Raw genomic sequence first — 15359 nt, forward strand, 5'->3', positions numbered from 1 at the left:
CCTCTTTACATCAGCAGCATAGCAGTGGAAACTGCAAACAGTTTTAGACTTCTGGGAGTGCACATCTCACACAACTTATCACAGTGTCAGAAAACATTAAACACAATTAGGAAAGCTCGCCAATGTCACTACTTTGTGAAGAGGATGAAGAGAGCTGGACTATGAAATTCTACACTCACATCATTCTATAGATGTGCAGTAGAGAGCATCCTAACAGACTGCATCACTGCATGGTATGGAAACTGCACTGCAGTGGACAGGAAGACTCTATAATGGGTAGCTAAGACTGTCCAACACATCAGTGGCACCAGCCTACCTGCTCAAAAGTATATATACACAAAAAGGTGCTGGAAAAGGGGCAGTAATTTAATGAAGGATCTCATCTACCCTGCTCATGGGCTGTTTGCCTCAGTGCCATAAAGGAGGAGGCTACGTAGCATCCACACCAGGACCACCAGATTCAAAAACAGTTACTTTCCCCAAGCAGTAAGTCTGATCAACTCCTCCAGCCATTAACCCACCCTCTACACCCCCAAACACTACTACTTTATAATTTCCTGTCAATCACATTATGTAGATGTAATTGTGCCTAGTGTCACTTTATGGACATCAATGCTTATAAGCTAACCTGCGTACTTATATTTATTGTGTTATCTATCTTACAGTGTTTTTTTTTGTGCTGCATTGGATCCGGAGTAACAATAATTATTTCGTTCTCTTTTACACTTATGTACTGGAAGTGACATGAAACAATCGTGAATCCTGAACCTCGACTCCCTTCCAAAATATCCAGTCTTCCATCGACAACAAATACTAGACTTGCCAGCAATGTCCACATCCTGTGAACAAACCTAAAAAAGAAATCACTCTGATAACAACTTTCAACTGAAATGCAAACTGCTGGAATCATGTAGTAGGCCAGGAAGTAACTTAAGAAATAGAAAATAAATTAATGTTTCAGGTCAAAATCCCTTCATCATATTGATAACTCCACTTTTTCTTTTCATTTCTTAGTGTTTCCTACATTTTCTGTTTTAATTTCAGATTTTCAGAATATCCATTTGTGGACTTTCAACATTCTAATTTTGCTTAACCAAATAATTGCAGTAAGGTTGAATATTTGAATAAGGAAATTTAATTTAAATTTAAAGTGGTCCATATAGGGCCCATATAACCAAGGATAAGTTGTCTCGTTTTTATTTAGATATATCTCCGTATTGTGATAAATGTAATAATGGAGAAGCTTCACTCATTCATATGGTTTGGACATGTCCGAGTCTTGGAAAATATTAGAAAGAAGTATTTCAAACTTGCTCGATACTTTTCAAAGTAAACTTTAAGCCTAATCCTTTAACTGCTTTATTTGGTATCGTTGGAGGAAAGGATATTATTTTGGAGTCATCTGACTTGCACATTTTGGCTTTTGTGTCTCTTATGGCCAGGAGGACGCTCTTGTTTAAATGGAAAGATGCGGCCCCTCCTATTCACGCTCAATGGTTACGTGACGTGATGTCATGTTTAACTTTAGAGAAGATTCGATGTTTAATCTCTGAATCTAGCCAAGACTTTCAAACATTGTGGGGACCTTTTTTGAATTACTTTCAAAACCTTTGATTTGCTGTTAAAGCACAGATGATGACTAATAATTTTTTTCCCTCTTTATTAATCAGCTTCGGTCTTGGTAGTGGGTTAGATTTTTTTATATAATAAAATTACTATACTTCAATGTTACAAATTAATCAATCTGTATGAATATAGGGTTAGGAGTCTTTATATGCGATTTAGTATAATGTATTGATATATTTTTTTCTTGTACTCTATATGTAAAATTAATAATAAAAATATTGAAAGAGATAAGGAAAGCAGAATATCAAGACTAATTACCAAAGGTTACCCAATAGTGTGTTTTGCAATTTTTACCTTAAAACAATTGCCTTTGCTGTAAAATTTCAATTGATTTTCTGAGAACATTTGATTGTAATTGATAAATAATAGTATGATGGCACTGCAAAGATGATTCAATGGGTTATGAAATTATCTGTGATGCCAAGCAATAATAATGTTCTGTAACCCTTGAAGATTAGTCAACATCACCTATAATCAAATTTAGTTTAAACCACAAAAATATGTGCTTTGTGTTTCTGCAAGTAGGTGCATATGGTTTCTGAATTTTCCATTATGATTAAACTGAACATTGGCCAGCTCAACTGATATGACCATAAATAGAAATTTAAGCTTCAATCTCTAAGCTTGTAATGGACAGAATAATATTGTTAAAACACAATCCCTACAGTACAGCAATGGGAAACTGATACTTTTTGAAGATGGCAGCATTAGTGCTTTGTCTATCATTTCAGAATTACCATAAATCTTAGTAGTCATGTGAAGCATGAGAAAATTAGGAGTTAGGTCTTTGTCCAATGTATGAAACCATTTTATGTTAGAGATGGGAGATTATATAAAACCTATAAAGAATTTAGACAACACACAAGAACAAGATGTGTTGCACCTTCCTCATATTTCTGATGAGCTAATACTTTCGTGAAAGTATAAGTTTATGAATAATAACCTATTTCTTTAATCTGAGCACTTGTTTTTTTTTCTGGACGATTAGTCTGATAACAGAAAAGTTACAATGCTATGTAATTTTATTATAATATGTTCAATATAATTCATGTTAATAAAAGAATCAAATCAAATCATTAGAAAGAGGTGCATAAGATTGGAAAGTTTGAATTGTTGTAGGTAGAGCTAAGGAACTGCAAGGGTAAAAGACCCTGATGGAAGTTAAATACAAAACCCCCAAACAGTAGTAAAGAGGAGGTCTACAAATTATAAGAGGAGATGGAAAATGTATGTCAAAAAGACAATGTTACAATAGTCATGGGGGATTTCAGTATGTGGGTAGATTGGGAAAATCAGGTTGGTGCTGGGTCCCAAGAGGGAAAATATCTAGAATGCCTATGAGATGGCTTTTTGGAGGAGCTTGTGGTTAAGCCCACTAAGGGATCAACTATTCTGGATTGAGTGTTGTACAATGAATTGAAACTGATTAGAGAGTTTAGGTAGAGAAACCCTAAGGGGTCAGTGATCCACCCTGCAATTTGAGAAGCAGCAGCTAAAGTTAGGTGTATCAGTATTACAGTGGAGTAAAGGGAATTACAGAGGCAAGAAAGAAAGAAACTGACCAAAAATGTTTGAAAAGGAACACTAGCAGTAACGAAGGCACAGCAGCAATGGCTGGAATTTCTGGGAACATTTTGGAAGGTACAGGACATATACATCCCACAGGAAGTACTCTGAAGGCAGGATAACACAACTGCAGCTGACAAAAGTAGTCAAAGCCCATATAAAAGCAAAAGAGAGGACATATAATACAGCAAAGATTAGTTTGAAGTTAGAGGTTTGGGAAGTTTAAAAATGAACAAAAGGCAACTAAAAAAAACATAAGGAGAGAAAAGATGATATATGAGGGTAAGCTAGCCAAAAATATTAAAGAGGATACCAATTTTTTTTCAGATATATGAAGAGTAAGAGGCAAGAGTGAATATAGGACTGCTGGAAATGATATTGGAGAGGTAGTAATGGGGGACAAATGAACACAAGTATTTTACATCAGTTTTCACTGTGGAGGACACTTGCAGTATGCCAGAAATTCAACTGTCAACAGGCAGAAGCGAATGTTATTGCTACTTAGAAGAGGGTACTTAGGAAGCTAAAAGCTCTGAAGGTAGATTTCAGCTTTACCTATCTCTTTCAAAAGAGATAGCTGCGGAAATTGTGGAGACATTAATAATGAACTTTCAAGAATCACTAGATTCTGGAATAGTTCTGGAGGACTAGAAAATTCCAAAGGCCACTCCACTCTTCAGGAAGGGAGGAAGGCAGAAAAAAGTAACTCACAGGCCAGTCAGCCTGACTTCAGTGGTTGGGAAAATGTCAGAGTCCCTTATTAAGGATGAGATTTTGGGATACTTGGAGGCATATGATAAAGTAGGCTAAAGTGAGCTTAGTTTCCTTAAGGGGAAATCTTGCCTGACATTGGAATTCTTTGAGGAAATGATAGGCAAGATAGAACAAAGGAGTCATTGGATATTGTTAGCTTGGATTTTCACAAGGCCTACGACAAGGTGCCAGACTGAGGCTGCTTAACAAGATAAGAACCCATTATGTTACAGGAAAGGTACCAGCATGGATAGAAGACTGGCTGATAGGCAAGCGTGGGAATAATGGGAATAAGTTGGCTGTCAGTGACTAGTGATGTTCTGTATGGTTCAGAGTTACCACTGCTTCTGTTTGACATTACATGTCAATGATTTGGATGACGGATTTGGTGGCTTTGTAGTCATATTTCCAGACAACACACAGATAGTTAGAGGGCCAGGCAGTGTTGAGGAAGCAGGGAGTGTAGAGAAGGACCTGGACAGGTTGGGAGAATGGGCAAAGAGGTGGTAGATGGAATAAGACCATAAGACATAGGAGCAGAATTAGGCTATTTGGCCCATCGAGTCTGCTCCGCCATTTAATCATGGCTGATCCTTTTTTTCTCCTCCTCAACCCCAGTTCCCGGCCTTACTCTCCACAACTTTTGATGCCATGTTCAATCAAGAACCCATCAATCTCTGCCTTAAATATACCCAACAACCTGGCCTCCACGTCCGCATGTGGCAACAAATTACACAAATTCACCAGCCTCTGCCAAAAGCAATTTCTCTGCCCTGTTTTGAATGGACGCCCCTCTATCCTAAGGCTGTGCCCTCATCCTAGACTCTCCTACCAGGGGAAACATCCTTTCCACATCTACTCTGTCCAGTCCTTTCAACATTCAAAAGGTTTCAATGAGATTCCCCCCTCATCCTTCTAAATTCCAGTGAGTACAGACCCAGAGCCATCAAACGTTCCTCATATGATAACCCTTTCATTCCTGGAATCATCTTTCTAAACCACCTCTGGACCCTCTCCAATGCTAACACACGTCTTTTAAGATAAGGAGCCCAAAACTGTACACAATACTCAAGGTGAGGCCTCACCACGGCCTTATAAAGCCTCAGCATCACATCCCTACTCTTGTATTCTAGACCTCTTGAAATGAATGCTAACATTGCACTTGCCTTCCTCACCACAGACTCAACCTGCAAGTTAACCTTTAGGGTGTTCTGCACAAGGTCTCCCAAGTCCCTTTGCATCTCAGACTTTTGGATTTTCTTCCTGTTTAGAAAATAGTCTGAACATTTAATTCTACTATTAAAGTGCATGACCATGCATTTTCCAACATTATACTTCATTTGCCACTTTCTTGCTGTCTAATTCATTCTGCATCCTACCCATTTCCTCAACACTACCTGCCCCTCCACCAATCTTCGTATCATCTGCAAACTTGGCAACAAAGCCATCTATTTCATCATCTAAATCATTTATATACAGCATAAAAAGAAGTGGGCCCAACATCGATCCCTGCAGAACCCTACTAGTCACTGGCACCCAACCAGACTTGGATCCTTTCATTTCCACTCGCTGCCTTCTTCCAATCAGCTCTAAGCATCTTAGTAACTTTCCTGTAACACCATGAGCTCTTAACTTAGTAAGCAGCGTCATGTGTGGCACCTTGTCAAAAGCCTTCTGAAAGTCCAAATATACATCATCTACTGCATCCCCTTTATCTATCCTACTTGTAATCTCAAAGAATTCCAACAGGTTCGTCAGGCAGGATTTTCCCTTAAGGAAACCATGCTGACTTTGTCCTATCTTGTCCTGTGTCACCAAGTACTCCATCACTTCGTCCTTACCAATTGACTCTTAACATCTTCCCAACCACTGAGGTCAAACTAACTGGTCTATAACTTCCTTTCTGCTGTGCCTTTTTCCTTTTTTAAAGAGTGGAATGACATTTGCAATTTTGCATCCTTTGGCACCATGCCAGATTCCAATGATTTTTGAAAGATCATTTCTAATGCCGCCAGAATCTCTTTCAGAACCCCAGGGTGTAGTTCATCTGTTCTGGGTGACTTGTGTAGTTTTAAGTCTTTCAGCTTTTTGAGCACCTTCTCCCTTGTAACAGTAACTGCACCGTCTTCTCTTCCTTCACACACTACAACATCTGGCGCACTGCTAGTGTCTTTCACAGTGAAGACTGATGCAAAATATTCATTCAGCTCATCTTCCATCTCCTTGTCCCCCATTATTATTTCTCCTGCCTCATTTTCTAGCGGTACTATAGGAATATAGTACAGGTAATAATCCAGGAATATTGAGAATCCATTCCTGCCCTGGTGCCAGCCAAGTCTCTGTAATGGCCACTACATCATAATTCCATGTATGTATCCAAGCTCTCAGTTCATCACCTTTGTCCCTGTTGCTTCTTGTATTGAAGTACACACATTTCAGCCCTTCTACCTTACTGTCTTCACACCGTTTATTCTGCTTCACCTTCCTCAAAGCCTCTCTGTATGTTAGATCTGGCTTTACTTCATGCACTTCTTTCACTGCTCTATCGCTCTAGGTCCCATTCCCCGCGCAAATTAGTTTAAACCCTCCCGAACCATGCTAGCAAACCTACCTGCAAGGATATTGCTCCCCCTCAAGTTCAGGTGCAACCCATCCAATCTGTACAGGTCCCACCTTCCCCAGAAGAGATCCCAATGATCTAAAAATCTAAAACCCTGCTCCCTGCACCAACTCCTCAGCACTCATTCAACTGCCATCTCCTCCAATTCTTACCATCTCTGTCACGTAGCACTGGCAGCAATCCTGAGAACACCACCCTTGAGGTCCTGTTCTTCAGCCTTCTGCCTAGTTCCCGAAACCCACACTTCAGGACCTCATTCCTCTTCCTGCCTATGTCGTTGGTCCCAACATGTATCACGACTTCTGGTTGCTTTCCCTCTCGTACCAGGATGTCGTGCACCTGGTCAGAGACATCCTGGACCCTGGCACCTGGGAGGCAACAAACCATGCGGGTGTCCTTCTCACATCCATAAAATCTCCTGTCTGCTCCCCTGACTACAGAGTCTCCAAAGACGACAGCTCTCCTCTTCTCCGTCCCACCCTTCTGCACCACAGGGTCAGACTCAGTGCCGGAGGCCCTGCCACCGTGGCTCACACCTGGTCGGTCGTCCCCGCCAACAGTATCCAGGACGGTAAACTTATTATTCAGGGGAATGGCTACAGGGGTGCTCTGCACTACCTGTCTGCTCACCTTTGCTTTCCCCCCTCTGACTGTCACCCAACGACCTGCTTCTGACAGCCTAAGTGTGACTACCTCCCTGTAGCTCTCATCTATGACTGCCTCATTCTCCCTTATGAGTCGAAGGTCATCCAGCTGCTGCTCCAGATTCCTTACACGGTCTTCCAGATCGCCCAGCTGTATGCACTTCTGGCAGATGTGACTCTGCGGGAGAGGGGAGTTCCCCCAAGACTGCCACATCTCACATGAGAGGCACATCACCATCTCAGGAGACATTGTAAAAACTAACTGCGAGCCAGCTTGTCCTCCGTCTCTTCTCGTCGAAGCCTCTGGAGTCAAAGCCTCAAAGCTCCACTCCTTCACTGGCCACTTTCCACTGGCCGCTTCGCTTGAGCTATCCCTCTATTTATCTGTTTGAGCTTTTCAAACTGCTTGGTCACCTGACCTCAATTGCCCAATCAGCTGCTTTCTGCTGAGTCTGAGCTATTCAAATCTTGATTGTCTAATCAACAGCTTTCTGCTGATCTATTCAAATCTTGATTGACTTGATTGCACAGACCAACTGCCAAAACTGCCAGAATCTTTCGAGTCAAAGCCTCAAAGCTCCACTCCTTCACTGGCCCACTCACTCACTGGCCGCTTTCCACTCTGGAGTCAGGTCAGGGCTTTGCCTTGCTGCTGGTACCACGTAGCCCAGTACTACCCGTCTTGGGTCGGGTTGTTGGCGCCTCAACCGGCACACCCCGGTGCACTTCGGTTAACCAGGGAGGAGGGTGTGTAGGCACCCAGCAGGACTGAAAACAAAACCTGTCAAAGGGCGGGTGAACTCTTTGAGTCAACGGCCACCTACGGTCTGTGTGAGAGGTGGCGCGCCTTTGTTTTGCGCCTTGTAAGGCAAAAAGTAGAAAAATACTTTATTAAGATAATTGGCCTCATTTCAAAATATTTTGAATTGATGATATAATATCAAAAGAATTGTTATCAATGGATATCTATAGATTTGCGATATTTGAATAGACAATGAAATCTGTAAATCCTTTTAAAATGGTCTGAATGAATTGCACACTATGTAATTGTACTTGTAATTAGATATTATGTAGAAATATTAAGATATTATTGATAAGCTAATGTTAATTACTTATTATAATATTCCTATAACGTTTAAAATGCTGACATACCTTGTATGGCAGGACCCCATGCAAATAAGTAATACCAGCTCAAGTGAAGGTCGATAATTGTTTCATCTCTAGGAACATACACAGGTCGTTTAAATCGACAAGTTACTCGGTTGTCCTCAAAAATACCTTCTTCATCTCTGGCTGGATTTCTTTTTATTTCTTTTGCCCATTGTCCAACATTATAAAAGTGTTGGATTCGAACTCTGCCATTGTCATCATGAACACAAGCCATTACATCATCACCGCCCTACAAGAAAAAAATAAGAACATTTCTGCATTCAAATCAATAGAGATATCACATTGTACACTGTATACATGCTTTACTGACTGGAATTCTGTAACCAGTACTGGACTGCAGACATCAGTGCTGAAATTCTTGTTTGTGATTCATATTAATGACATAGATGTAAATGTAGGCAGTACATTTCGTAAATTGGAATTATATGGAAGTTGTTGGTATTCCAGATAGTAAGATAGGTTATCCAAGGCTATAGCAGAATATAAAAAAATAGATGGATGGATTCACAGATAGAATTTAATTCCAAGAAGCGTGACGTGATATATTTTGGGAAATTAAATAGAGGTAGGACATACACAATAAATCGTAAGGCACCAAGGAATGCTGATGAATAGTGGAACTGTGAGGTTGAAGTGCACATTTCCCAGAAACTGCCACACAAGTTAAAAGGATGGTGATGAAGGCACGTGGCATGTTTGGTCTACAGTAGTCAAGGTACAGAACATGAAGGCTGAGATTTTATGTTACAAGTCTACAAAAGGTGGTTGCACTATACCTGGGAGTATTATGTGCAGTTCTGGTCACCACACTATATGAAGGGTGTGGTTGTGCTCCAGAGAGTATAGATAATTAGAACTTTTTTCTCATGATATTAATGTCAAAAAAATGAAAGGGTATCAGTTTGGTGAGAAAAAGTAGTTTTAAGCGTGGATTTGATGGTAATTATTTTTACATAGTGATCTGAAATTTGCTGCCAGAAGAGATAAGATTCTGGCAGGCACTTAAATAGGCAGGCCATAGAAGGATATGGACTTAATACAGCCAGATGGGATTAGTGTGGATGGGCAAAAAAAATCAGCATGGACAAGGATAGTTTCTCTCCATATAACTTCAAAACTTTATGCTTCAAGGCAATATTAAATATGTTGACAAAGTGTGCAGATATGCAGGAGATGCTGTGTAATGTGGAGCTTTCAACTGGCTAGCCGAGCGATGCCACCAAGCGTCAGCTATTTGTGGTTCGAAGAATGGAAGTTGAAACTTTTGTCTGTGCTGCTATGCTGAAAAATGTGCCACTTCAGGCTGTACATCTACAACTACAACATTTTAATGAGCCCTAAATATACTGTATGATGACTAACATATCCTGAAGGTATGGGTACTTTATATATACTCCCTACATTTCCTCACATAGATCAGTACTATCAGTTGTGGTTAATCTGTCCATGAGAATTGTTAGGTGATGGTAGCATATGAATGCTCAAATGTGATCCTTCTGCAAGGAAACACTTCACCAGCTCATGCATATCTGCACAAAGTGCCATTAACTATATAGGCTATATGTGCTGTGTGTGACTATTGGTACTATGTTTTACACCTTGGCCCCGGAGGAACAGTTTCTTTTGGCTGTATTCCTGTGTGTGATTGAATGACAACTGAATTTGAACTTGATAACAGAAGCCACTTGTATTCAGCAAATACCAAGGCCCCAGTTTGCATTATCTAATTATCTATCTTCATGTTTTTTTTATTAAAACAAAATCTAGGGGACTGAGTCTCAGTCAGACTGAGACTGAGATGGAGGCGGTGTTAAAATGGTACTAAACGGCGAGTCCTTTGCTTGCATCTTCAGAAACAGTTCTATTTCCATCTTTAATATCTTTATTTTCCCCTTACAGGGTTCTTTTGAAGACCCTGACCTGGAGTTACACGCTGACTTTGGTTCTTTGTGGGAATGGGATCCATTCTTGGGGTCACAGGACTGGTCAAGGGGTAGGCCTGAGAGGCAGCCTAGTGTTTGGAAGCCTAAGATCTCGGGGCTCCGGAGTTGGGCCGATCGAGGGTCAGTGTCATAGCAAGAGACTCGTGTGTCATCAGGGAGGCCAGAAAATCTTTCACTGTGGGGCCCAAAGACCCGAGATCTTTGCAATCTTTGGGCACAGAGCTCGTAAAAGGCTACAAAAAGGACTTTTTAAACAGCATAAAGCAGCGGGTTGTCGTTATGTCTCCTGCTCACTGTGAAAATGGAGGACACCTCCCTCTCCCTTGCCAGGGAGAGAGAGAATCTGTGGGTTGCCAAATGCTGGATGAATTGCGATAGTCTTTGGGGTAACTGCAAGGACTGTGTCTTTGCTATCACTTAGCTCATGCTTGTGGTCAGTAGTGGGTGCGCTTTTTGTTTTGCCGGTGGGGGGAGGGGGGGATTGTTGCTCGCCGCTGCTTACGTGCTGGGGGGGGGTTTGGAGTTCTTGTGTTTAACTGTCATTCATTCTTTGGGGCACTTTTCTGTTTTCGTGGATGTTTTGTGAAGAAAAAACATTTCAGGATGTACATTGTGTACATTTCTCTGACATTAAATTGAACCTTTGAAACTGTTCATTATTTTGGAAAGATAACATTATAGACAATGTATCTTTAAACCCTGAGGAATAATTCATTTATTTGCATTACTTTATTAATAATGAAAAATTATAAAATGTTTACGTATTTATTTCTCACATTTCATCCATATTTCTATTAAACATGTGGGTGAGCTGGTTTACCATCAGTTTGTCAGATGAGAATCCAACTGCAACCCAACCATCAGTGTCAGCACTTAATTCAAATTCAACATCAGCACCTATTCTGCGATAACTGAGGAAGTAATCACATGTGTCTGCATCACAGCCAGGTTTCCCGTACCTGTAATAGGAACAGAATAACTTCATACAACATACAAATCACATTCCTTCATCTGATTCTTTAAATCATTTTATAGGGATATAATTTGTAAGTTTGAACATTTACCACGCTTATCTTCTAAACATAGCCTCATACTTCATGGTTAGCTTACACAACATTGCAAAAGGATTATATTTACCCTGAGTTTCAAAGAGTTTTACAATATCTGTAAGATGTTTTTAAGTAGTCTATTGCCATTCTTCATTCAAATATAAAAGTCTCAGGATTCCCAAGATAAAGAGAATATAAGTGATACATGTTACAGAATCTGGATAAGAGTTATAATAATAGTCCTTTTCTTAAGAGTAATAATCTCTAAACTAATATCTCACAAAGCATAAAATTAGCTTGAGTGTATGTCCTCAGGTTCCTGCACCTCCTCCCTGATGGTACTAATGATAACAGGGCACGTCTTGGATGGTGAGGGTCCTTAATGATGGATGCTGCCTTCCTGTATCACCTCCTTCTGAAGGTGTCCTTGATGGTGGGGAGGCTAGTGCCCATGATGGAACAAGCCGAGCCTACAACCCAATGTAGCTTTTGTTTGACGCTGTGCATTGACTCAGAATGCTCTCCATGGTACTGTAGATCTGAATAAATTTGCTCGAGTCTTTGGTGATTGCCAAATTTCCTCAAATTCCTAATGAAGTATAACCACTAGTGTGCCTTTGTGTGTGATGTCTTTAATCTGTTTCCCTTCCTGCCTTCCCTTGTAGGGCTAAACCTATATGATTCTTTCTTCTGTGCGCTTAACTTTGCTCTTCAAACCTGAAAGTTCCCACAATCAATGTCCATATGGTCCTTATCACATGCTGCAACGAAGATTTCCATTTATGGTATGGTATGGAGAAAATATGGCTCCCACCATAAACCTGATCTGATGTGGATAAATGAACAGGATCATAGAAGGTTTCGCATGCAATAGAGAATAAAGTAAAATAAATGGGAAAGACTGCCAGAAAATGAAGAGGTGAGAATAAATGAGAAGGAGCAGGTAGAAATGGAGAATAAAGAATGGGAGCCATGATTTCTCCATATCATACCATTCTTCGCTGCAACACAAGGTACCACTGAATATCATGAAAAGTCAAAAGAACCAAAGGAGCAGAAGACAGAGAAAATGGTGTCAAATAAACCCCTCTTGATCTTTTACTTGTTAATGTTAGTAAAATTGGAAATTTAGGTAAGATGGGAAGCCTGACTAGATTAGTTATGGGTTATGTAACTGCATACTTAATATGCAAGCTGTACGTGCTGGATTTCTGTTAACTTCTACACTGATCTTCAGTTTGTAATTACCTAAGGAGACACAGTCAACTGAGATGAGGAGCAAATGTTTCATCATTAAAGTGACCTTTATATGGACTAACCATTGGTACAATCAGTTACCCGTTTACTTGCAAAGACAAGCCAGCTCAAACCTGGAATTAACCAGTCATTAGGTAAGGGATGTGAGAAATTTGCCACAAAATGGAGGAAGAATGAGTTAGAAACGATGTGAAAGAGATAACAGAATGACAGGGAAAATTGTTATAGCGCAAAGATACAAAAACAAACTATCAAAATAATATGAGGTGCTGATTTAAAAGGTCATCTGGAATCTTAAATAGGAATGTCATTTTCAAGCAAATTAAATCAAACTGACTCTGTTAAGGACCCTGATTATGGAACCTTTCAGTGGATTGAAGAACAAAATTAAGCACATGGAAGAAAGAATCATATAGGTTGTGCCCTACATGGAAAGGCGCAAGAGAAAAACATCCCACATTATGCACAAAATGCTGCAGGAACTCAGCAGGCCAGGCCGAAAAAAAAAGTTAATGTTTTGGGGCGAAACCCTGGGTTTCGTTGACTGTTTCCCCCCTCCCCCCAATAGATTTTGCCTGGTCTGCTGAGTTCCTCCAGCACGTTGTGTGTGTGTGTTGCTTAGATTTCTAGCATCCGCAGATTTTTTCTTGTTTGTGATTTGATCACACATTAAGGCTTCATTAATCACCAAAGACTCTAACAAATTTATACAGATGTACGATAGAGAGCATTCTGACTGATTGTATAACCTCCTGGTATGGAGGCTCAATGCACAGCATCAGAAAGAGCTGCTGCGGTTGCAGACTCGACCTGCTCCATCAATGGCACCAGCCCCACCGCCCCCCCAACATCAAGAATATCTTCAAAAGGTGGTGCTCAAGTGAGCAGCACTGATCATTAAGGACTCCCACTATCCAGGAGTTGTCCCCTTCCAAACAGCAGCAACTGGAAGGTATTTGTATTTGGAGTTATTGACTGTGATCAGTTTTGTGTTTAGAAGTCAATTTGTGTAGAGTTTGAAGCTTGAATAAAAGGCATTGAGAAGACTGGGAAGACGGATTTATACATACAATGATTTGGTTTAGTTCAGTTGTATCTCTGAGCACAAACTGGAAGGTATTGTTGCACCTCTTATGTTTCTAACTGGTACTGCAATTCTAATTTTTTTTAAAAAAGCTGGGCTTTTTGTTTTCTTAAGTTGTCATTAATTTCTAAATACTTAAAATCTCAATGTGGTAAAAAAGTGTACATTTACTTAATTTAAACTTTTTCATAATTTAAATGTTATTGAAAGTTAACATTCATATTTGCTGCATTGATGAAATTATAAAGTGATTTAAAGTAGTGTATCCCAAGTAGAATAAGTCTTTCACAGAAAGAATCAGCTTAGCAAATAACCAATGTGAGAACTCAACTGCTTTGAGGTGTTGGCAAGAGATATAGCAAGTGTTGGAATCTGGAACCGAAAACAGACATTGGAAAAACTCAGCAGGTCAAGCAGCACCTGTGGGGCAGACATGGACATTGGCATTTCAGATGAAAATTTTGCATTAGAACCAAGAGGGAAGAAAAGGGATACAAAACAATATACAGTATACAGGCATTCTTTCCTCTTGTCTCTCCATCTGGATATGCAAGGCCTCAACCCAAATCATAGACTTATAACATTTGCCTCCAAAGATGCTGCTTAACCCACTGAATTCTACCAGCATTCTGGTTTTGTTTTGGTAAGTTGATTTATTGCTTTGAGATGTTGCTGACCTGCAGCGTTGAGAATTGTAGTTAAAATTGTTGCAGCTATTGGTATATTTTGCATGAATTAATTATAGTTGTCGTACCCATGGCATAGTTGAACTGTAAATGTAAAGTGTAAATGGAAAGCAGTAATCTGAAGTTTAAAAATACAGTTTTGCAAACATGCTCTGTATCTTTCAGATGTTCTGTGTAGAAGTAGATGCGAAAGATGATTAGTTTCTCTGCATCTTATTGGTATGTCTTTTTAGTTTATAAGAATTGTACCTGAGTTTTGGAAATCCCCTGAGTTTAACAAATTCTTAATGCTTTGCACTTACGAAACGCTTTGTGCTTTGGAAATAGTTTGTGTTTTAGAAATGATCTGTCATTTGGAAATATTTTTTATTGTATTTCAAGATTCAAGATAATTGAATTATTGAATTCAAATATTCAAGATAGAAATCCTCTGAGTTTTCTGTGTTTTAAGAGTCTTGCTTGGATTTAAACATGTATCACTGAAAATAAATGAACTGTGCTTTAAGCTACTTTGTTAGCTGGAAGTATCTTCTCCCTGGTAGGAAGATGGTACCCCACTGCTCGAATAGTGAGTACTGACAGCTAAATTTGCTGTGGAAATAGAGAAGTAAACTAGCTTTTAAAGATTGGGTAGTTTCTACTTTTAGTGAGAGTACTTGCAGCTATTTATATCTGAAAGATCTTAAAGTCTACATTTGAGTTTAAAGCTTTAGAGTTAGCAAACCCAATACCGTCGCAGTTGCTATAATGCATTGTCACAAAATATTAGTTTGGAACTTTTGATGTAGTAAACTCTTGTATTAATTGCAGAAAAATCCCAGAATCCTGTTCTCTCCTTGTGTCTCTATAACTTTGACTTCATATATTTATTTTCCAAATGTATTTGTGAATGGCGTAAGGCAAAAGGGACTGGATTATAAAGAAAACTGCGCAGCTATTTCAGGTGTGGAATGAGAGGGAA

General features: G+C 39.7%; 1 protein-coding gene across 1 annotated transcript in view; it reads right to left on the reverse strand.

The window, feature by feature from the left end:
- Positions 1-15359, reverse strand: part of LOC140194741 (DOMON domain-containing protein FRRS1L) — a 29035-nt gene that overhangs the window by 1816 nt on the left and 11860 nt on the right. Inside the window, exons 3-4 of the mRNA XM_072252003.1 lie at positions 11143-11281; positions 8362-8608 (exon numbers count right to left, since the gene is read on the reverse strand). Of these exons, the coding sequence (XP_072108104.1) occupies positions 8362-8608; positions 11143-11281 (386 nt within the window). The remainder of the gene's footprint in view (positions 1-8361; positions 8609-11142; positions 11282-15359) is intronic.

The sequence above is a fragment of the Mobula birostris genome, chromosome 3 (genome assembly GCF_030028105.1).
Source record: "Mobula birostris isolate sMobBir1 chromosome 3, sMobBir1.hap1, whole genome shotgun sequence".
In the NCBI taxonomy this organism is placed as follows: domain Eukaryota; kingdom Metazoa; phylum Chordata; class Chondrichthyes; order Myliobatiformes; family Myliobatidae; genus Mobula; species Mobula birostris.